At 46.8% G+C, this 24,161-nt stretch overlaps 1 protein-coding gene across 1 annotated transcript; it reads left to right on the top strand.

Moving 5' to 3' along the window:
- The first annotated feature begins 325 nt into the window (after positions 1–325).
- Positions 326–21,929, top strand: DUSP4 (dual specificity phosphatase 4). The gene is made up of 4 exons (XM_053298702.1): positions 326–1,149; positions 12,069–12,205; positions 17,526–17,745; positions 21,216–21,929. Exons 1-4 carry the CDS (start codon positions 717–719, stop codon positions 21,599–21,601), a joined length of 1,176 nt encoding a protein of 391 aa, XP_053154677.1. The 5' UTR covers positions 326–716; the 3' UTR covers positions 21,602–21,929.
- Positions 21,930–24,161: the final 2,232 nt, after the last annotated feature.

Genomic DNA, 24,161 nt, shown 5'->3' with positions numbered 1-24,161 from the left:
AGTGTACATTCGGTCACCAAGCGTCGCATGTGCCATGGTCGTTAACGTTCAAAGAATAAGAGAAACAATATTACAACAACACAGGCAACACAGTTGAGAAGTGTTACACACTGAAGCGGCAGGCACAGGAACGTCCTTAGCGGGTCCTGCTGGCTGACAGAGAGAAGCTGGAAGAGGCCAGCTCAGTAGTGGGTAATCCCTCCCCTCCCCCCACAACGCCTGGGGCAGCCGACGTTAGCAGCGGCGGCGGCGGCTGCTGCATAGAACGCGCGCAAGCTCTTTTTTCTTTATGAATGAACGCGAACAGAAGCGCCGGGGCGTCGTGTTTACATTTCTCCCATTGTGACGTCGGCGGGCTTCGCCGCGTTCCATTCACTGAGAGAGAGAGAAGGCAAGAATGGGGCCCGCCGTTAGGTGGCGGGGGGAGAGGAAGCGATAAGGCAAAGAGAGAAAGAAAGCAGAGAACAGGAGGAGGAGGCGGCGGCGGCGGCGGCGGCGGAGGGTGGGGCGAGGTAGTAAAAGGGGTCCGCCTACGCACGCACCTCGGGGAGCGAGCGGGCAAGCAGCACCAGCCGCGGCGGTAGGCAGCGGCAGTGTTATTAATGACTGTGCTGGAACAGCTGGTGCTGTGCTTAAGCCCAGGCGAGATGCACCACTAGGGCCGCCGTGGCCCTCCCTGGGCAAGACAGGAGGGAGCCTGCGTGGCGCCGGCGGCCATGGTGGAGCTGCGGGAGATGGACTGCAGCGTGCTCCAGCGCCTCATGCACCGCGACGACGCCAGCAGCAGCAGCAGCTACAGCCCGGGCGGCTCGGTCTCCGCGACTCTGGCCAGCCACGCCGGCGGGAAGTGCCTCCTCCTGGACTGCAGGCCCTTCTTGGCCCACAGCGCCGGCTACATCCGCGGCGCGCTCAACGTGCGCTGCAACACCATCGTCCGGCGCCGGGCGAAGGGTTCCGTCAGCCTGGAGCAGATCTTGCCGGCCGAGGAGGAGGTGCGCTCGCGGCTTCGCTCCGGCCTGTACGCGGCTGTGGTGGTGTACGACGAGCGGAGCCTGCGGGCCGAGTCGCTGCGGGAGGACAGCACCGTGTCGCTGGTGGTGCGGGCGCTGCGCAGGCACACGGAGCACACCGACATCTGCCTGCTGAAAGGTGAGAGTGGGCCGCTCCGGATGTGGCGGGCTTCCTTGGGAAGGGGGCTGTGGGTTTCCATCCCCGGAAGGAACCCCCTCTTCTTTGGCTTCCAGGGCCCGCCGGCGCTGCGATCCGTCAGAATTAAACCCCACTCCCCGCCCCCGAACCCCCTGGCTTCGAGGAACTAAGTGTGCTCCGCTCGGTTGGGAGCATGGCTGCCGCCGGCCTTAGCCCTGGACCCTTTCTTCAGTGCCGGAAGAACGAGAGTGCCTCTGAGCATGTGCTTTTCTCTCGCCTCCGACAGGGTGATCTCCTGGCTCCAGGTCTGACCCGACTTCTAGTTGCCTAGAGACAGTAACCCTATTCAGACATTATACTGTACGAGTGCGCAGATGCCTGTACACGGTTACATATTTTTGTGTGAATTATTGTCACCCGGCTTCTTGCCTTGTAACTCACAGGCAGATTCTTCCCCTGTGTGGGCAATTCTCTAGGCACATAGGAAGGGAGTTTTCTGGACAGGGGCCATGTTTATGATGTGTTGTACACAACTCCAGGCACCTATATCATTTTTTTTTTTTAAAGTAGCCACTACAAATCCTTATTTTCTCTGTGTATATTTCTTTCGTGGGGCAGGGGAGGGTGTCAGACTTCTCTTCCTTGGTCTTATGGCTATAGTTTAAAGTGCGCTTTTTAGACATCTGTTGTTGCTGGAAGCTTCTTGCAGTAGGGGGACTGGAGATGAATGCAAACTTAGATTGTTTTATTAGACATCCTCCCATAGTTGCTGGGGAGGGGATGTGTGGAAGGAGTTGGGTTCTGTCCAGCTGTGTTGGAGAAAAGGTGCCAAGAGATGTTTCTTTTCTCTTCTCCCCAATAAAGAACTGCCCTCACACACACCCCTCCTAACTTCTGCCCTAGGCAGGGAATGGGGGAGGGTTTTGATGGGCATTCTCGGCCTTTTGAAACAGTGGATTGTATTGTATGGGGGAGGGTTGTTTCCTGCCCATCTGACCTGTCAACTGTTTTCCCCCCCTGGGGGGTGAGGTTTGAGGGTCCTGCTGCTGACCTTTTGAGCTGCAAAAGCAGTGGGTGGGTGGTGGAAGGGAAGGGGGGTGAGACCCTGCCTTATTGTTCTGTGGATCACTCTTCTCCCCACTCAAGACTTCGAACAGGCAGAAAGGAGCAACCCTGTGCCCCTTTTATAGCCCGGCCATACAGGGTGGGGGTGGAGAGCCCTCTGGAAGGGGACTGGTGTTGATTTCCGTGGAAAGAACGACCTTGTGACACCAACTGACTGTAGCAATGTGTTCTGCAGGCCACGAGGAACATTCCAGGCTGAAAGAGGATTTCTTTTCAGGGGTTTCTTCCCCTTTTTCAAAGGAGGGCTGAAATACAGTTTTCCTGGATGTCGCTTTTGCTGGCAGTTGCTTCAGTGTATAGAGCTTTCTGGCTTTGTTAGTGTGTGTGGTGTGTGCGTAGGTCCTCCCCCCCCAATGTTTTTATAATGCACTTATGAAGCTGCCTTGTATAACCCCATTTGGCAACTTTCCTTTAACAGGGGCCATATCTTGAACTGGGCTGTGTTTGTGTGGGAGTGAGTTGTTGTGATGAGTGGGCTTTTTAACCCCCCCCCCCGCTGCAATGTGAATGGAAACTGAAGCTTCCTCTTGGAGTGTATCAACTGCTTGTTCCCATTAGCTTGTGCATATGAGTGAGAAGCTGATGGGTGGACTCGGAACAATCTCTGTGTCTAGGTTTGGCCGCTAATTGCCAGGGCCTACTATTGCCTCTCCTTCCTTCTCTAGTGAGGCAGACCATTTGTCCATCGAGCTCAGGATTGTTCCTTCTGACAGGCAAATGCCTCTCCAAGGTCTCAGGCAGAGGTCTTTCCTAGTCTCTCCCCCCCCCTCTTAAACTGGAGGTGGTATAGATTTAACCTGGGGGCCCTGAACTATGGTGCTTGTCATCTTTTCTATCTTGTGAGCTGTTTGGGGTCACAGTTTTGAGAGACGCCGGCTGGAAACTTTGGAATGATGTGTGATCCACAAATTCCTTAAGCTAGTGGTTCTCAAATCTTGTTGTTTTGAGGATCACTATTCTGGCGCTGGTTGTGTGTTTAAATGGGCTCCATGTTTTCTTCCTTCTCTGATCATCTAAGGACACTTGGAAAGTTTCTGAATTTGTCCTCTGGCTACAGTAAACCTATAGGTGCACATATCCTGGGATTTCTTTGAAGCTTCTGCTGAATCAGTTTCCAGTGCTAAAGAGGCAAGCTGCTTTTCAATTTGACATTTGAACACTTGAAACTGACCAGTGGGCCTTCCTCTTCAGCACATGATGTGTACATCAGGGCTTGACAAATCCCATGATCCAGGGAGCCATGGCACCTAGACAAGCATATTCAGAGTTATAGTTACTAAAACATTATTTGTCCCCGGCAGCTCTGTTTCTGTTCTGAATGTGTTACTTGAAAGGGGATAAAGAGAAGCCTGTTTTTCTTCTCCTTCCACAATGACAGTCACTAATTCTGGTAATTTCATCAAGTTCAGCTTCAGTTGTGTCTGGTTCCTAGATCTAAATAAAAATGGCCAAGGCCTGGGGTAGATGTACAAGAAATGCATTGGAAGGGGCCATAGCCCAGTGGAAAAGCATGTGCTTTTCTGTGCAGAAGGTGCCAGTTTCAATCCTTGACACTGACACAGTCATTGGGCCTATCTGAATGTGCACTGGGGACCACTGGTGATCCCAGAGCAACATTTAGGAACTAGCACCTAAGGTTGACATGTTTGCCACTTGGCTTTTTAGCTCAGCTAAAATGAATGGAGACACGGCTGCTCTGTGGGGTCCCCTGCTAGCTTTCTCGGTATGGAACTGGGCCTTGCATGCCCCGTTTGCCTGGCATTCCTGGAAGCTGATGAAATAGCCACGAGTAGATGACGAATGATGGAACAGATGCTAACTGAGCAAAGAGGCACCTTCCAAAGTGGTGATTCTCTTAGATTTAGCAGTGGGGAGAGCGACTGCCCCTCTTCAGCCTAGCCCAGTGACTCTCCAGTGAATGTTGCTGGCATTTCCTTTTTGTTTTAAAAAGATTGTGAGCCATTTTGGAACAGGGACCATTTTTTCCATCCCTTCTGCTGTGCAACCCACTTTGAGAACTCCGTTGTGAAAAAGTAGGGTATATGTATTTTTAACAAAGTAACAGCTCTGATCTGGGATATTTATTTATTTATTAGAAACATTTAATATACTGCCCACTCCAAAGACTCTGGGCGGTGCACAAAAACATGCAAACAAGACAACATTAAAAATTACATTCTAAATAAAAAACTAAAGTAACTAACAAAAACAAATGAAGTAAACTACTGGGCAAAAGCCTCTCGAAAAAGAAAAGTCTTCAATAGAGATTTGAAGATCAGTAAGGAAGGGGCTAGACGAATCTGAAGGGGAAGAGAGTTCCAAAGCAGTGGGGCAGCAACCGAAAAGGCCCTTTCACGGGTCCTAGAGCCCTGAACCTCTCTGAAATCAGGGACTGACAAGAGGGCCATCTGAGATGATCTAACCGGATGGGATGTAACTGGGTGGAAGAGGTGGGTCTGTAGGTAGACAGGTGTCAATCCCCGCAAGGTCAGAACCAGGACCTTAAATCGAACTCGGAAGCGAATGGACAACCAGTGCAGTGACTGCAGGAGAGGTGTTACCCTGTCATATTTTCTGGCACCCATGAGTAGGTGAGCCGCTGCATTCTGGATATAGCTAATGGGCAGCAATTTGAAAAGCCCCACACTTTGCAGAGTAGTTAACATTAGCAGTTAATTAGGAAGTATGCGCCCCTGCTTCAGATTATCCATCTTTCAGTCTGTGTCCCTGCCTTCCTCAATGGGTGCAAACCGAGCATGACCTCAGATCCAACAGAACATGAAACGGGTCTTGAGAATCTAAACGTCACCAGGGCCATGTGTTTAGCTTCAGCAAATGCTTGCTGCTATCTTGACAGCAGGGGAGGCCAACCTAAGGCTCTCCAGCTGTTGATGGACTACAACTCCCATCATCTCCCAACAATAGTCCAACAGCTGCTGGAGAACTTTGGGTTGGCCACCCCGCTGTAATGGCTCCAACCAATTGTAAAGTGTGCTGTTGAGTCGGTGTTGACTCCTCACGCCCACAGAGCCCTGTGGTTTTGTTTTGGTAGAATACAGGAGGGGCTTACCATTGCCTCCTCCCATGCAGTATGAGATGATGCCTTTCAGCATCTTCCTATATCGCTGCTGCCCGATATAGGTGTTTCCCATAGTCTGGGAAACATACCAGTGGGGATTCGAACTGGCAACCTTCTGCTTGTTAGTCCAACATTTCCCTGCTGCGCCACCTAAGGTTAGGAGCAGGAAAATGCACCCCACGTACACTTTGAAATCTATTCCCTGAAGCATTAATTTTAGTGCTGTAGTAAGGTGATTATTTTAATTTTATTCTTTTAGACACTTCTGTATCCCATCTCAAAAGTATAATAATCATCACAGGGTAGCTGTTACTTTTAAATTGTATTTAATTGTAGAACAATCATCAAGACACTTTTTAAAAAGGCCATTTCTGTGGTTGCCACCCTAAGGTGAGGCCACCTGGAGAAGGATCCCTGAAGAAGATATTTAACATATGGTGGGAAAAAGAGATCCTTCAGGTACCTCAGTCCCCAGTTCTTATTTTTAAGAGAAGGAGGATGTCCCTTCTAAAGTAGAGCCAACACATATGAGCATCATCTATCGACTGACCTTTTCCTTAGAGCTGTTTAGAATTATTTTTAAAGGACTTGTCAACTTTTAGTGCTCCCTGTTAATGCTGTTCCTGGAAACCCCTGGATGGGATTTATTTCCTAACAATTATACTCTGGAAAATAGGAACCGGTGGGCAACATCCAGATTAGTTAGTCATGATTAAGCACTACTGAAACCAATGGGGCAAATTACTCATGACTAATGTAAGTTACTAATGACTAATGTAAGTTCCATTAATTTCAGTGGGACTTAGTCATGACTAACTTGGACTGGATTTTGCTCAGTGTGTGTTAGAAGTATTTGGTGATGAATTTCTTCTGTCCTGCGCAAGGGTGATAACTAAACTGGTTTGTGTTGGCATCTGGGAACTAGAAATAACTTCTCCAGTGGTGCAAAGTCTTGATTTATAGTTTAAAGGCCCTTATCTGGCAACATTTTAATCATGACTCATTTCAGTGCTTATAGTAGGATGTAGGTCAGTCTTGTCTAACTTATTCCATGCATTTCATTACATAACTTTAACTGAATTGGTGCCTAGATACTTAGAAGTCCAAGGATTCCATGAGGGGACTGAAAGTATGCTTAGGATTACAGTTGAAATCAGTGGAGTAATGTGTCCAGGATTTTGGTGTAGGCTCTCAAACAGGGCAGATTGAGTCCAGCTTTTTGCATAATGTTGATGCCTTATAGTAAAGTCAGATATTTCAGTTCCATAATCCATTTCCCCCTCCTTCAAATGCAGCCTCTTGGGTGTCCAGCATGTGTGTGGCCTTGTAGTCCTGTCTATTCAGAATCCAGGAGCTGTGTGCTCCATCCTTAATCATAATGTTTAAGAGAGTCCTTTATACACTGTGAACGTTGCAGAAGTGCTGATAGTATGAGCTTAATTCAGTGAATGCAAATTCAGTTATTTGAGCCAGGTTACTTCATAGTAAAAGCCACCTAATGCCGCAGTGGGGAAATGACTTGAATAGAGAACCCTTTGAGAACTTTGATTGTCAAGCGGTATTGTAGTAGTAGTAATAGCAAGCCAGAGGTTGCCAGTTCGAATTCCCCCTGGTATGTTTCCCAGACTATGGGAAACACCTATATTGGGCAGCAGCAATATAGGAAGATGCTGAAAGGCATAATCTCATACTGCACGGGAGATGGCAATGGTAAACCCCTACCAAAGACAACCACAGGGCTCTGTGGGTACCAGAAGTCGACGGCACAACTTTACCTTTATTCTCATAGAAGGCCATGTAGGCTTGCTGCAGAATGACTGCTTTATTTACTTACTTAGTTGCAGGAGCCAGCGTGGTGTAGTGGCTAGAGTGCTGGACTAGGACCGGGGAGACTCGAGTTCAAATCTCCATTCAGCCATAAAACTAGCTGGATGACTCTGGGCCAGTCACTTCTCTCTCAGCCTAACCTACTTCACAGGGTTGTTGTGAGGAGAAACCTAAGTATGTAGTACACTGCTCTGGACTCCTTGGAGGAAGAGCAGGATATAAAATTAAAAAAAAAATCTATACCGCCTAATATAGAAATCTCTAGGTCATTTAAGGTGTTCAGTATGCAAGGTTTATGTGATTCCAGACTGTAGTTGCTTAGTTGGCCCAAAAGAGAATGGCATCTTGCCTGTTTTATTTTGGCCAGGGCATGGTGATTGCTGGCGGCAACAATGATAATGGTTTGCCTCCATCTCCAGGCTGGGCTTGGAAAGGCTCCCTGTTGGAAACTTTAGAGAGCCACTGCCAGCCAGTGTGGACAAGATAGGGCTAGATCAGGCCTGCTCAACTCTGGCCCCAAGCTGTTTTTTGACTACAGCTTCCATAATCCCCAGCCACAGTGGCCAATAGCCAAGGATTATGGGAGTTGTAGGCCAACATCTTCAGGAGGGCCGAAGTTGAGCAGGCCTGGGCTAGATGGAACAGTGGCTTGACTCGGTAGACGTCAGCGTTCTATGTTCTTGACATTCCTTACAACAATCCAATTAAAAGAGGCCAGTATTTGTCTCCCTCTCTAATTTGTTAGGAGACAGCGGCTTGCCTGTGGCCACTTGCGGAGTTGAGGCCACGTGAGGGACTTCGTGGCTGTCACTTAGCCTCTGTACCATGGCAGCCTAATTCTAATAGTTCTTGAAGGGTCACGGTGTATGTTGGTTTCCATATCAAGGAAGCATTAAAGCATTACAACTGAAGGGAGGAGAGTTGGTGCTCCTGGTGAAGTTCCCTGTCGTGTTCTGGTCTGTCTTTTTTTCTTTCTCTGTAAGCATAGTGGAAAGTGAATGAATGTGGGGCCAGGGGAGGCCAGGACAGCCTTCAGATGGGATCTTGGGGTTTTCAAAGCTTGAAAAACCAATGAGACATTCCCAAATTTGCATAGAGAATTTATTTTTACAATATTGGTGTACTGTTCTTCAGTACCAACTTTTATTCTCTAAGCTGCTTTTGAGAATCTTTGAAGACCTCCTGTGAACAAATACATTAAAAACACAATTGACCTAAAACTACTGTAAAAAAAAAACAAAAAACCCCAAACACCCTCACACACCGCTAATCCTGGTAGAAGAAATATGTATTCACCTGCATCCAGGGGCGTAGCTAGGGGAAAGGGGTTCACTCCCCTCCCCAGAAGACCTCTCCCCAGCGGCCCCAATAGGGAGGGGTGGAGCTGGGGGCCCCTCAGGAGCGGGGCGGCGGGATTGTTTGAAACCATCTGCTCAATTATAGCTACACCCCTCCCTGCATCTGAGCTTAGGCAAGATAAGGCAATCAGACTTCCCATGGAGAAGATGAGAGCAATAGGTGTTCAAGTTATATCTGAGCCATGGTTTCCCTGGGTTAGTCCTGGAATCTTGTCTTAAAGGCAAAACCTGACCCTGAAACTTGTGAAATCGGGTGCTACCTGAGCATGTGCAGAGTATTTCTCTCTTAAGGCAAGAGAGAAGTGTGAACTGCAGTGCCTAGTTAGCAAGTGAGCAAAGTTCAGTATTCAACATCTAATGTATAAGGTGTCTGAGCTTAGGGCTCCCTAGAAGTCTGACCCTCTGCTCCCTAGAAGCCCTGGCTCAAACAGGGATGTGGAGTTGCAGTTAGTGAGGGGAAATACTCTGCACATGCTCAGGTAGCACCCGATTTCACAAGTTTCAGGGTCAGGTTTTGCCTTTAAGACAAGATTCCAGGACTAACGTTGATTGATTTTTCCAGGACTAACATTGATTGATGCATTGATTTTTGTGGGATGTGGGGGTGATTTATGTGCAATGTGTCGACAGTTCTATTTATAGTGATGGTAAACCTTCCATGAAAAAGTGTTGTCGTATTGGAGTCCTAAAGGTCCATGTATTCAGCACTCTGGCACTGAAAGCTTCAGGCTGATATTGAAAACACAGAACCAGATCACTCTCGTGATCTTTTGGTGCCGTGAGATGGAAGATTTTGTTCCTTATAGGTACGTTTCCCAGACTATGGGAAACACCTATATTGGGCAGTAGTGATATAGGAAAGATGCTGAAAGGCATCATCTCATCCTGCAAGGGAGGAGGCAATGGTAAACCCCTCCTGTATTCTACCAAAGACAACCACAAGGCTCTGTGGGCACCAGGAGTTGACACTGACCTGTTCACACAGGACTCTCCACATGCTTGTCAGGCACATTGTCCTCGCAGGACATTTAGTGGCCATTTGGGGATTCTACCCACAACTTCCTCCTCCTTAAAAATGCTGCTTTTGCTGTATTATGACTGATTGAAAAGGGTCATCCTGTTACTATTTAGAAATCTCTGGCTAGGAGCCATTCCTCCTACAGGCCTCCCTTAGGCTCTTCCTCTGTATGCGCTGCTGCTGTCCTGCCACTTTCCTCCTCCAAGCTGCCGTCATTCCCACGTGGGTGTCCTTCTCTTCCCCCAGGCACAGTTCTGCATGGTGTGGCAGACGCTCATTCTCCCCCCACCCACCAGTGATCTGGGCAAGGCAGAGTTTTCGCTGACTTGGAGTTCTAAACAAACAGTACAAGATGCAGATACATTCTCTGTTTGTAAGACGGGTTGAGTATCCCTGATCCGAACTGCTTGGGACCAGAAGTGCTCCGGATTTCGGACTGCTCCGGATTTTGGAATATTTACATACTGTAATGAGATATCTTGGGCATGGGATCCAAATCGAAATACAAAAGGTTACTGTACACTGTTTTTTTTAAAGGTTTTGTTTAAAGTCTCTAGCACCAAAGTGAGCGAGTGAGCTAAGGCGTTTTGTTTGTTTTGTTGCGAGGCGCTCAGCTGCAATGAGTCAGTGCTGCGGCCGCACACCGTGCTGGTTTTCGGATTTTGGAGCATTCTGGATCTTGAATGTCCAGATTAGGGATACTCAACCTGTACCATCATTATGTGTCAGCTGTTCTCTCTTGGCAGATGACTACCACTTGTGCTCCTGTCTCCCTTCTCTGTCATCTTTCCTGCCCACAACTTTATCTTGTTCTTTTGCCTTGTGACAGTGTGTGTGTTTTTTTAAAAAAAAAAGACTTAAGTTGGAATATTCATAAGCATTCCATAACACCTCAGCAAGCTAGCTAGTGGCTCATTTGATCAGCTGAAGCCAGAACCATCCACCGGCAACCTATGTTTTCATAAGCATTTTTCTTAGTTTGATTTTGGAACAAATTGGCAAAACTTCAATTTTTCTCCAAAGCTGCAGAGGCTGTATTTCAGTTTAATACCACATGGATGTGTTTCTAACCATTGCCATGCCCCATCTGATTGCCCATAACAGGTTTTGACTTCAAAAATACAGACCGAGATGGGTGGGGTAGTGGTAAATGGGCCTGGTTAAAGGAGGAAGGGTGGAAATATAAAACGAAGACTGGATGATGGCAATTGAGGTTTTCTTGGATGAAAAGGATTATCTGATGTTTGACCCAGTTCTGAAACTGCCTTGGTGGCCCTCATGGGTGACTCTGCTGGGAGATGGGCAGGTGAAATGTGACCCTGTTGACTCGCCGGGACCTCCAAGCATTTTAGGGGGTACCATTGGTAATGGTGATCTCCTGGACCTAGCTGGGGTGGGATTTGGAGATACCCTTCTTGGGCGGGGTGGCCCTCATTCTTCCTAGTTGGTTATCTCCAGAAGGTGATGCTAGGAGACTGTTGCTCTTACACACGTGCCCTTTCCTAGAGAAACCTTGCCTAGCTTCACCCACTCATGCTCTCGTCTCCTTGAGGGTAGATTATTATAAAGTGCTCAACAAGGGGTAGCCTTGAAGAGAGCCTGGAAGCTTTATTTAGTCCAGAATGTGGCTATTAGGTTTTGACTAGAGCAGTGTGGTCAGATTAATTTTATGCAGATCCTATTAGCTTTGTGGGCTACTAGTTTGCTTTCAGACTCTGTTCAGGGTGCTGGTTTTGTCCTTGAAATCTTTAAAGAATTGCCTCCCCGTCCCTATATGAGCCTGCCTGAGAACTCTGTTCTGTTTGGGGGGGGCTGGTATTGGATGTATGACAGGTGTGTCCCTGAAAGAGGACTCGTTCCATTGTGGCACTCCAGTTCTGGAACAGCCACTTTGGAGAAGTAGATCAAACTGCTTCACTGCCTGCTTTCAGAAAAGCAGCTAAGATAACTCTGCTCTAGTGGGCTTTTTCAGAGTTCTGTCACTAACTGGGATCTTGTTGCTGCTCCTCCCTCCTCTTTTTTTGTGTGTGTGTGTGTGGTTTTTTTAAAAAGCTGCTTGGGGCAGCTTACAAGAATAATAAAATAAGGTGATCAAACCATGTAAATCTTCAGTTAGCCAAAAAACAGGACCCAATTAAAACCAACCTTAAAAGTTTAAAATGTTACAGATTTCAAAACACACCAGAAGGATGGCAAATAAAACTTTATTTTATTTGCTGAGGGGCCACAACTGAAAAGGCCCTGTCTTGAGTCCCCACCAGCTGAATCTCAGTCAGCAGTATAGCTGAGAGCAGGGCGTGAGCTGCCAAATGAAGGGCATTGGCAGATTCATATGGGCAAATGTAGTCTGACATATTGGATGGAAATCCTTTCCTCTTCCCTGTTACTGTAACGTTTTAAGCTGGTCGGATACTCCTGTAGAACAGCAGGATGGGAACTAATAAATAATAATAGTAAGACCAGCAGCACCTTCAAGATATGTAACATGCTGCTGTGTGTCTCTGACTTCCAGGTGGCTATGAGAGGTTCCATTCCGAATACCCAGAATTCTGCTCAAGGACCAAGTCTCCGACTCCTGCATCTCCACTGGCCACCGTGGAGCATCTTGAGCATGGCTGCAGCTCCTGTGGAACCCCACAGCATGACCAGGTTGGCTTTCCTGTGCTTCTCCCTGTTTAAACCCAAGCTGCTGTTGAAAGCTAAACGCTTTGATGGTTTGGCAATGGCAATGTTGTCTAGTGGCTTAGAGTGCTACCTATAGGAATTGAAGCAACCTGTTTTCCTTTGCGAAGAAACCTATAGAGATTTCTTTCAATCCTGGACAAATTGTATTCTCTATTGGCATGTTTTGGGAATGGAAAACAGCCTGATCCAATTTAGAAGCAAAGGATGGCAGTATGTTAATCATCATCATCTTCATCCCCCAGTAAGGGTAGCTGGACAGTAGTCCATCAAACAGTAGAGGAGAAAAGAGGCCTTGAAGAATATATCAAGGACAGTGAAGAAGATGCAATTAAAATGGTCAAGAACGAGAAACTATTCAACACCAATGAAACAAAGCAGGCCTACAAGAAAGAACAAGTCAAGAACCGAGCAGAAAAATGGAAAAATAAGCCACTGCATGGTCAATATTTGCACAATATAAGTGGAAAATCAAACATCACCAAGACCTGGCAATGGCTTAATAATGGCAACTTGAAGAAAGAAACAGAGGGTCTAATATTGGCTGCACAAGAACAGGCACTAAGAAAAAATTCAATAAGAGCGAAAGCAGAGAAATCAACAAAAAAGAGCAAGTGCTGCCTTTGTAAAGAAGCAGATGAAACAGTGGACCACCTGATCAGCTGTTGTAAGAAGATCGCACAGACTGACTACAAACAAAGGCATGACAAGGTAGCAGGGATGATACACTGGAACATCTGCCAAAAATACAAGCTACCTGTAGCAAAAATTGGTGGGACCATAAAATTGAAAAAGTGGTAGAAAATGAAGATGCAAAAATATTATGGGACTTCCGACTACAAACAGACAAACATCTGCCACACAGTACACCAGATATAACTGTAGTCGAGAAGAAAGAAAGCCAAGTTAAAATAATTAGGGATGGGCCCGGACTGGTCTGGAGGCCATTGAAAAAGCCTCCGGACCTGGGGGGTTCAGGTGGGGGGGTAGCTTTAAGAGCGGCGGGAGGGTTTACTTACCCCTCCTGCCGCTTTCCTGCTCTGGCGCCGTAATTCTAGAAGTAATTGGGGCAGCAGGATACCTCCCTGCTGCCCCTTCCCTGCTGTTGCTGGAAAAAACTCCCACGAGTCCTTTGCACGTGCGCACGTCACAGAGACGTGAAGCACGCGCACGATGTCTCTGTGACGTGCACGCGCAAAGGACTCCTGGGAGTTTTTTCCAGCAACAGCGGGGAAGGGGCGGCAGGGAGGTATCCTGCTGTCCCAATTACTTCTAGAATTACGGCGCCAGAGCGGGAAAGCGGCGGGAGGAGTAAGTAAACCCTCCCGCCGCTCTTAAAGCTGTACCCCACCCCAGTGCTGGTCCGCAGTTGGCGTTTCCGTGCACACCCCTAAAAATAATCGACATAGCAATACCAGGGGATAGCAGAATAGAAGAAAAAGAAATAGAAAAAATCACCAAATACAAAGATCTACAAATTGAAATTGAAAGGCTGTGGCAGAAAAAGACCAAAATAATCCCAGTGGTAATTGGCGCCCTGGGTGCAGTTCCAAAAGACCTTGAAGAGCACCTCAACACCATAGGGGCCACAGAAATCACCATCAGCCAATTACAAAAAGAAGCTTTACTGGGAACAGCATATATTCTGTGACGATATCTATAATAACAGCGACAAAATTGATAACAAAATTCAGCCATCCCAGGTCCTTGGGAAGGACTTGATGTCTGGATAAAACAAACCAGTCAATAACACCTGTCTGACTGTGTAAACAAGAAATAATGATGATAATAATGATGATAATAATAATAGTTGTTGTTGTTGTTGTTGTTGTTGTTGTTATTATTTATTCAGTAGTGATATAGCAATGGAGTTTGGACTAGACAAGTGTGCTGCATTAATAATGAACAGAGGGAAAATAACAAAAACAGAAGAAATAGAACTGCCCAGTGGAAGCAAGATCAAGAACCTGGAAGAGAAAGAACATTACAAATACTTGGGCATTCTCCAGGCTAATAACATTGCACAAACTGAAGTTAAAAGAAAAATGGGAAGTGAATACATCAGGAGAGTTAGAAAAATCCTCAAGTCCAAACTCAATGGCGGGAACACCATACAAGCCATAAACACCTGGGCTATACCTGTTATCAGATACACTGCAGGAATAATAGACTGGACCCAGGCAGAGCTAGAGACGCCAGATCGTGAGACCAGGAAAATCATGACCATCAATCATGCTCTGCACCCCCACAGTGATGTAGATAAGCTATACCTCCCTCGCAGCTCAGGTGGAAGAGGAATGCTGCAAGTCCATCAAACAGTAGAGGAGGAGAAAAGAGGCCTTGAAGAATATATCAAGGACAGTGAAGAAGATGCACTTCAAATGGTCAAGAACGAGAAACTATTCAACACCAATGAAAGAAAGCAGGCCTACAAGAAAGAACAAGCCAAGAACCGAGCAGAAAAATGGAAAAATAAGCCACTGCATGGTCAATATTTGCACAATATAAGTGGAAAATCAGACATCAGCAAGACCTGGCAATGGATTAAGAATGGCAACTTGAAGAAAGAAACAGAGGGTTTAATACTGGCTGCACAAGAACAGGCACTAAGAACAAATGCAATAAGAGCCAAAGTCGAAAAATCCACCCCAAACAGCAAGTGCCGCCTTTGTAAAGAAGCAGATGAAACCGTGGACCACCTAATCAGCTGTTGTAAAAAGATCGCACAGACTGACTACAAACAAAGGCATGACAAGGTAGCAGGGATGATATACTGGAACATCTGCAAAAAATGCAAGCTACCTGTAGCCAAACATTGGTGGGACCATAAAAATGAAAAAGTTGAAGAAAAGGAAGATGTAAAAATATTATGGGACTTCCGACTACAAACAGACAAACATCTGCCACACAATACACCAGATATAACTGTAGTCGAGAAGAAAGAAAAACAAGTCAAAATAATCGACATAGCAATACCAGGGGATAGCAGAATAGAAGAAAAAGAAATAGAAAAAAAATCTCCAAATACAAAGATCTACAAATGGAAATTGAAAGGCTGTGGCAGAAGAAGACCAAAATAATCCCAGTGGTAATTGGCGCCCTGGGTGCAGTCCCAAATGACCTTGAAGAGCACCTCAACACCATAGGGGCCGCAGAAATCACCACCAGCCAATTACAAAAAGCAGCTTTACTGGGAACAGCCTATATTCTGCCACAATATCTATAACAATTGGCAATAAAATCCAGCCATCCCAGGTCCTTGGGAAGGACTCGATGTCTGGCTAAAACAAACCAGTCAATAACACTTGTCTGACTGTGTAAACAAGAAATAATAATAATAATAATAATAATAATAATAATAAAGCTGCTTTTTTTAATTGGCTGATGGTGATTTCTGCAATTAACTGATTGATTGATTTCTGCAATTTCTAACAACAACAACAATAATAATAATAATAATAATTATTATTATTATTATTACATTTATATCCCGACGATGTCCAGATATGTATTGTGATGCAAACATGTATTTGCATCAGATCTGCTTATCGCTCTCAGTCCAGCAAAGGAAATAGGCAGGGCCCGCTTCCGTGCATAGATCTCCCTTAATGGATGTCTGTCTTGGCCAAAGAATGGAGACTGAGAAACTATCTTGGTATGAAGGCTTTTGCTCAATGAGCCATTACATAGTGGCCGGGTGGGAGATATGGCATGTTGTAATTCAAGAGGAAATATGTCATCTTGGAAAGTTGTGGCCTTCAAATTTCATGGGAACTTAGAAAGAAATACCAAGAGCTGGTAAGGGCAAGGTTCCAAAGAGCCAGGGTTTATAGAGAGCACAAGATTGTCAATGAAGAGGAATGGAGGGAAATAAAACAGACTTCTCTCCACCTGAAGGTATTTGTACCCCATGTCCATAAGAGTGTTGTTCTCTTGTAGTGTGTGTGGGGGTAGTTTAGAGGAAACGGCACCCTACCTCCCATTAGGTGAGGTTCCCAGCAAGCCAGGAGGCTGAAAAGGATGTATGCACTCATGGTACATGTATGTACTTATTGTGTTTATGTACTTATGGTGTATGGTGGATTGGGTAGACAAATAATTGTCCAAACAAGCCCAGAGCCATGTTTCCAAAATACGGTGGTTACTTTGTGTGTTCACTAAGACTCGGCAAGCAGTTGCATTCCTAAATTTATTTCACAGCAACATCTAACATCCAGTTTTGCTTGGTCATGTTAAGCCTACAGAGTGTAACAAATGCTTGATTTAATCATTAGCATATCCACACTCGAGAGGTTTCAGGAGAAAAACAGGGATCCTACATTCCTCAGATACAAGTGGGATTGATAATCTCTCATGATTATCAACAGCACCTGCATTTTTGGTTTGTGTGCAGAACCAGTCTGCTCAAACCGAGCCAGCCTCAAAAAAGCCGGGGGGAGGGGGGGGAGAGAAGGTGGCCTGTCTGAGTTCGAACCGGACCTGGCCATGGACCGGTTCAATGGTTCAAGGGGCTGTGCATGGCCAAGGCTGGAATTAGTGTTCCCTCGAACAGGGATTCCCAGATGTTGTTGACTACAACTCCATAATCCCCAAGCAAAGGCTGTTGCAGCTGGGGATGCTGGGAATTGGTCAACCACATCAGGGAATCCCTGTTAGAGGGGACACTGGCTGGAACCATGTTGCCGCATGGGCCACACTGCTGGGCTGAGCACTGAGGTTTAGAGGAGCCTTCTCCTTGAATTTCTGGATTTCCTTTTGAGTGCCAAGTATTCCCAATCCTCCCTATATAAGCAGCCTGAATGTGCACGTTCCAGAGGTGCTCATTCACCCTCAGCATAATGCTTACAATATCCATTTACTTTTCCATGCACACTTTTTCTGCTTGAGCATAAAGTGAAAGCTTTACACAGAGAGAGAACAGTACATAAGAATAACAAAGAGCAAATGAGCAGGAGCAGCTGCTGCCAGCAATTCCCGAAGGCTCAGTGGAATTATAAAGTCTTTTAAAAAAAACATTAAAAAAAAACCCGTCTCTGAAAAAGTGAGGGAGACAAGCTGATCTCCTAGGGCCTGACACTGGGTAGTCTGAAAATGGCCAGGTAACTTCTTACTGGATTACACCCTCCACCCAGTCTTCCCAGAGGAAGAAGCCAGAAAATGGTGGCTGCAGTAGCTGTTCTGCAGGTTGTAGTAGGCATCTCTGCATTCAAGGACTCTTGTCTTCGTCGCCATGCCATAGTGATTTTTCTTTCTTTTTCTCCTTTTCACTCCCCCCTCTCCGGGACAGGGTGGCCCAGTGGAAATCCTTCCTTTCCTCTTCCTCGGCAGTGCGCATCATGCGGCAAGGAGAGACATGCTGGACGCGCTGGGGATCACAGCCTTGTTAAACGTTTCATCGGATTGCCCAAACCACTTTGAAGGACACTTTCAGTATAAATGCATACCTGTGGAAGATAACCACAAAACAGATATCAGCTCCTGGTTCATGGAAGCAATTGAATATATAGGTATGTTACCTTTCGGGGCTGTTGGCAGGGAGATAAAAATCTGAAAATGAAGGGGTGGGAAAGAAACAGACACAGGCTTCCATTTCAGTGTTTTTGGGCCCAGTTCTGCATTCTGGAGAAAAGATTCAAGTCTCCAGCGACTAAAAATCTAAGGCAAACTTCTCAGCTTTTGATAGTCCAAAGTGAATGCGGTCCACCAAGCTCCATATGGTGACACACCAGAGGCTCAATAAACCACCGGTCTTTTCTGACTACCCCTAACAGCTTGGGCCCAGGGTACTGAAGTGACCGCTGCCTTCTTCATCAACCCCGCTGCCTATTGAGATCGTTGGGCGAGGTCTGGGTGCAGTTGCCACTGGCTCATTTGGGGACAACCCTGAACTGGGCCTTCTCTAGGGTTGTCCCGAGGTTCTGGAACACACTCCCAGATGAAATCAGAATCTCCCCATCGCTGGTTGTTCTTAAACGGCATTTGAAAATGCACCTGTTTCCTTAGGCTTTTAGTTAATGATGTGTTAAAGTTTTATTTATGGTAATAATTTTAATCTGTTTACATGATGTTTAGGTTTTGGTTTGATTAGATTGTGAACCGCCCTGAGATTTTATATAGGGCAGCATATAAATGCAACAAATAAATAATTGGGGGGGGGGGCTGGGTAGAGAGGAGAGAGTGTGCCAAGCTTCTGGCAGGTCATAATACCTGCCTGGTGGGTTGCATTTGGCTGGCCCCCAAGCTTTATAGGCTCAGTCTAAGGTCATGATGATGATATCTTTGTTGTGCAAAGTTGCTGGGTCAGATTGTGTTAACAGTATGACTGGGGTGGGGGGGGGAGACAGGGGAGGGGCATCTTAGGAACCAGGAGCACTGCATCTTGGCCTGTCTCAGAGCTGCCAAGGCCAAGCTTTCCCTGTGGGCCACTCATTGTGGCTTTCTTATCCAGATGCTGGGATCCAGTTATTGGGTGCTTGCATTTGCTGAACGCCCAAAGGTTCCCCCAACTGCTGATGCCCAGGTACTTGGCCAATGTTGCCTGCAACTTGTTTCTGCTCCCCTGTGTGATGCCAGAGGCCTCCGTTCCTTAACCCATCCATCTTTCTCTTAAGCTTGGCTCCCTCATTCAGCTTTGCTAACAGTTCTGCTTTGTGCCTCCATCCCACTTCGGGCCTAGAGCTACCACCTTCCAAACTGATGCCGCAAAGAACAGACTGCCTATAATTTCTCAAACAGAGCAGAACCTTAAAGGGCTCGTTAACGGCCACAGTGTATTTGTGTGTGGGTGTCTAATTGCATAGTTTGAATTATTTATCATCGTAAATACAGAGTTGGAAAACTGGCCCATGCTGCCTAATGACCATTAGATGCCCTTCTTATCCTACCAAGTCATTTCTGTTTTCAGAGTAGGTATGGCAGGTAAAAGGACACTGTGTTGTTGTTGTTGTTGTTGTTACAAAGCAGTTTATCTGTCTTAGGTTGGTTTTGTTAAAATGCAGATGTGCTATTTATCTTTGCGGTCTCCAGACATTCCTCTTTTTAGATAGAAATTCAGGACTGACAAAAGGAAGTACTTTTCCCACCCAGCACATAACTAACTGATGGAATTCTCTGCCACAGGATGTAGTGGTGGCCACTAGCTTGGATGTCTTTAAAAGGGGCTTCAACAAAGTCATGGAGGACAGGTCTGTCAATGGCTACTAGTCTGCGGGCTATAGGCCACCTCCAGCCTCAGAGATATGATGCCTCTAAATGCCAGTTGCAGGAGAGCAACAGCAGGAAAGAGAGCAAGCCCGCACCCCCTGCCTGTGGGCTTCTTGGAGGCATCTGGTGGGCCACTGTGTGAACCAGGTTGCTGGACTAGGCAGGCCTTGGGCCTGGTCCAGCAGGGCTGTTCTTGTGTTCTTATTCTGTTTTTTAAAAAAGCAAAGACCTGACTGATAGAAATGGATTTGGACACTCAGTTCTACCTCCTTCTAAAAAATATGGACAAACGGTGTCCATGATATGTTCCCTACTTATTAGTGATGTAGACAACATTTTGTATTGGAAATATGAATTGAGGAGGCTTGTAATTCTCACTCTGAATGCGGAGCAAGGATTATGGACCCACAAGTTCTTCTCCAGTTTGGATTTTAATCTGAGCTGAAGAACTTGTAGTCTTTCACACCTGATTCCTCCCCCCAGCCCCAATGCTTTCTTGCGTATCTGTCAGGGATGGAATGAAGGAAAGAGACTCTCTCTGGTGTATCATAGGCTGCTGTAGTTGTGTGGCAGGAGCACTGGGAAATGTAGTTTTCAGTGCAAAGAACTACATTGGCCAGGGTACTCAAAAAGGGGAGGGAGGAGAGGATCTTTGCTTCAACAGTACTGTTCCCTTTAAGGCATTCACACACACACAAGTTTTCTGATGTCTGCTCAATTAATTTTAGCTCCCGCTCAGGTTGAATTAGGAAGGCTCCATTCTGAATGTATGTGTGCACACAGTGCCTTGATACTGCCGCCCAGAACAAAACTCATTCTGCACGGAGATGGAAAAAAAAATTAGAGGGACCACTGTTCAACAGTAAACCTGGTAATTGGGAGGGAAATAGAGTTGATCCTGTCATGCTCCCAGTAATGTCATAAGGCGCAATATAAGGTTCTAATTGGACTCTGAATAAACTGATTTTCCAACTTTGTGGAAAAGTCTGGTTTTTCTGACTAGGGGAGTTATTCGCATTGTGTTATGAGCACAGCTTCTGAAATATGGCCCATTGAAAAGAAAATTATGATCTGGTTGCAACAATGCTGTTTATTTCACTCAGTGCCTCTTTAACACCAAGTGAAGGGATGACTTGTTAATGGTATGTGACTTCTGAATGATAGGATATATGTGAATGAGCCATCATAGGTCAGTCACTGATGGAAATTTGAGTATCCCAGATGCCACTTAAAAGTACTTCTTGGTGCTGTCATTAGCTAGGAGGCACCAAGTGCAATGAAAAATCAAGGAGAGAGAGATTACCCATGAGTAAGAGAGCCTCTGCTCCAGTGAATGCATTTCTAGTTATAATCAGTTGTGTAATCACTTTTTTTAAAAAAATGGGCAACTTTAAGTTGAATTATGAGACTTGAATAAATTATGCAAATATCTTCTCTGCCATTTATTCTGTTTCTGCTTGGGGAGCTGCAGCTTCACCCCCTAACCACTAACAATCCTATTCAGCCATGCCTCTGGCTTTGGAGATGGCACTCGCTGTTTCCCATACATTTCTAGACGTCCTTGCAGCCATAAGAACAAAAAAACCCTGGCTGTTTGAACAAACTCCTGGCATGCTCAGGAAAACTAGTTCTGTGGCCAAGACGGCATTCTGCAGCTTTTCTGCCTGCTTGCGGAATCATGGCATGTCCGCCTGCGTAGCTGTGGCCATAGTAGGATTTTGCTTGGAGTTTGATCTGGCTTGTCATGCGCGGCTTCTGCTCTTCTCTCCCCCAGACTCTGTGAAGGCGTACCATGGCCGGGTCCTGGTGCACTGCCAGGCTGGCATCTCACGGTCAGCTACCATCTGCTTGGCCTACTTGATCATGAAGAAGCGAGTGAAGCTCGAAGAGGCCTTTGAGTTTGTCAAGCAACGCCGGAGCATCATCTCGCCCAACTTCAGCTTCATGGGACAACTGCTCCAGTTTGAGTCCCAGGTCCTGGCGACGTCGTGTGCTGCGGAGGCTGCCAGCCCCTCGGGGAGCCTGAGGGAAAGGGGGAAGAGCTCCTCCACCCCGACATCACAGTTTGTCTTCAGTTTCCCAGTCTCGGTGGCAGTGCACACCACTCCTGGCAGCCTCCCTTACCTGCATAGCCCCATTACCACTTCTCCCACTTGCTAGAGGAGGCAGCCACTGCGGGGTGCACCAGGAGAGAACGCAGGACAGAATCTTGCAGTCCCATTGGCTGCAACTGACTGCAATAAAATATTCTGCCCATGCAACAGCCGATCGCAATCCACCCGAAGAAAGAGCAATAATGGCTGAGACCGCAGCTGGAACAGAACCCGTGGGAGATGTGGGGAGGAGGTTCTGGTGGGTCTTTCCTTGGCAGGATGTCTTACCTCATTTTTTAAATATATATATATATATATAAGCTTGAAGTTGAAAATCCTAATGTTTGGGTGTGTGTGTGGGGAAGAGAGAGTGAATAAAAGGCAGAAAGATAAGACACACTTGTTCAACGGGAGAGATCTCTGTGTGTTGCTGATGCAGATGCACATCCCCTGGAGGATTCCTGCTGATTGCCTGGATTGCTCTATTGAAGTAAGTGTGTGTGTGTGTGTGTGTGTGTAGCAAATGAGGATGTGTGTCTGCATCTGGCAGGATTGGTTATGTAAAATTAGTTGCCTGCAGTTACTGCTGGATTGGGGCCACAGTTTCCCAAAGTGCCTGGTGTTTTGGATTTCTTGGTGGTCTTCTGGGTTACAAATTCCAGACTGCCACCATTTTAGCAAGCCTGGCTTCATGGAAAGGATGTATTATTATTATGAAGCATCTTTCCATGAATGCAGCCATTGACCCCAGTCCTGATTACTTTTAATCCTGTCAAACATGGTCTTGTTTTTACTGAGCAGAGCAAGCACACTTGCCTTGGAGACATTAGGAAATGCTAGTATGGAGCTGGAACTGGTCTTTTCTTTCCCTGGGAATTTCCTCATGCTTGTTGCTGCTGGGGTCCTCCAAAAGCAGTTGTCATTCCTGCACGTCTGTTGAAAAATGATTTACTTGGAGTTGGCTCTTTGGCCCCTGCTTGTACACGTGTCTCTTTCTCCACATGGTACTAGGTAGGAGTGAGCCCCAAGGTTGTCTCCCCTTCTCCCTGGGTTAAGAAAGGAATGCATGATTCACCAGCAGCTAGAATTTCCTCAAACCAGCTACCTGTGCCCTGCCTTTTTAAAACCTTCCTTAGGCAAGAGGAAGAACATGCATGTTATCATGACACTGCAATCAGTTATGACTAGGCAAGTCAATAATACATCTGCAGCCCACTGAGTATTTGCTCTGCAGGACTGCATTGCAGAACTTACAAACCCTCCAACAGTGCAGCGAAACATGGGCAGTTGAGCAGTGCAGACAGTATTCACCCCCTGTTTGCTGCGTTGCATGTGGATACTAAACTTAAGCAACATGAGCATCTATGCATGCCTTGGTGAATGAGATCAGTCACATGTAAGGGTTCCAGGGGAAGGCCTTGGCTGCTGGCCAGAGAAGACCATAAATGGATCCTAAATGGATTGATGGTCTAACTCAGGGGTTCCTCGCCTTGCATCCACAGATGTTGTTGGACTACAAGTCTCATCATCCTCAGAGATGATTGTGGCTGGTGATGATGGGAGTGCTTAATCCAACAGCATCGAGGGACACAGGATTGTTTCAGTATTGCCAGATTTCTTAACCAAGTTTAAAGACACACACAATTCACAACCTTTGAAGTACAGATATAATCTGTGCCCTTTTTTCCAGGTTGATGGGATGGGGAAGCGAGAGCAAATTCAGAGTAATTGTGGGTGTAGGTGAACACAGCATTGTGCTGCATCATATAATATGTCCTGGCCAGATCAGGAGTGGGAGTTGGGGTCTCTACTGGCTAGGGAGAGAAACTTGTGCAAATGGGAGCTTTCTGCCGATCCAGCCTCCCCTCTCTTGCACTGGTCTTCTAACTTCCTTCAGCCCCATAAAGACCTCGTTTGGTTCCAGCATGCCCAATTCTGAATGTGCTTTGTTTGCAAACACTTCTGCATGTACTTGGTGACATTTTCCTTGTTGTGACTTGCATACGCACAAATAGGGAGGCACTCTTGTTGGGGTTGAAGGGCTCTGCCAGTTAGTTGATCAACTGGGACTAAGCTCCGCTAAAGATTTTCTTTTTATGTGCCTATTTTGCTTGAGAAGTATTCCAAAAAGGAGAACTGCAGGGTCTGTGAAATACTTAAAATTAGGCTTGTGCCCGAAACGTTTCGGCAGCCATTGAAAAGGCCGCCGAAACGTTTCGGGTGTCGGGGCAGATTCGGTGATTCGGCGCCGGCGGGGGTAGGGCTTTAAGGGCGGGGGAGAGTGTACTCACCCCCCCCGCCGCGTTTCCCCCGCCGGCGCTCTCCGAATTTGAAGCCCCTCGGGGCGGCAGCGTTCCTCCTTGCCGCCCCGTTTGCCCCCTCGGCCGGAAGTGGCCGGAAGTTCCGAGCGCGCGTGCGCGCGCATGACGGGCGCACGCGCGCTTGGAACTTCCGGCCACTTCCGGCCGAGGGGGCAAACGGGGCGGCAAGGAGGAACGCTGCCGCCCCGAGGGGCTTCAAATTCGGAGAGCGCCGGCGGGGGAAACGCGGCGGGGGGGGTGAGTACACTCTCCCCCGCCCTTAAAGCCCTACCCCCGCCGGCGCCGATAAATATCGTGCACATCCCT

This window comes from Hemicordylus capensis, chromosome 2 (assembly GCF_027244095.1).
Source record: "Hemicordylus capensis ecotype Gifberg chromosome 2, rHemCap1.1.pri, whole genome shotgun sequence".
Classification (NCBI taxonomy): Eukaryota; Metazoa; Chordata; class Lepidosauria; order Squamata; family Cordylidae; genus Hemicordylus; species Hemicordylus capensis.
This window is presented reverse-complemented; position numbering and strand designations above follow the sequence as displayed.

What these genes read in the sequence shown, in the direction of transcription:
- DUSP4 (XM_053298702.1), top strand. Translation starts at nt 717, where the DNA reads ATGGTGGAGCTGCGGGAGATGGACTGCAGCGTGCTCCAGCGCCTCATG. An exon ending in GAACCCCACAGCATGACCAG is followed by an intron (nt 12,206 to 17,525) that starts GTTGGCTTTCCT and finishes TCTCCGGGACAG; the next exon opens with GGTGGCCCAGTGGAAATCCT. An exon ending in GGAAGCAATTGAATATATAG is followed by an intron (nt 17,746 to 21,215) that starts GTATGTTACCTT and finishes TCTCTCCCCCAG; the next exon opens with ACTCTGTGAAGGCGTACCAT.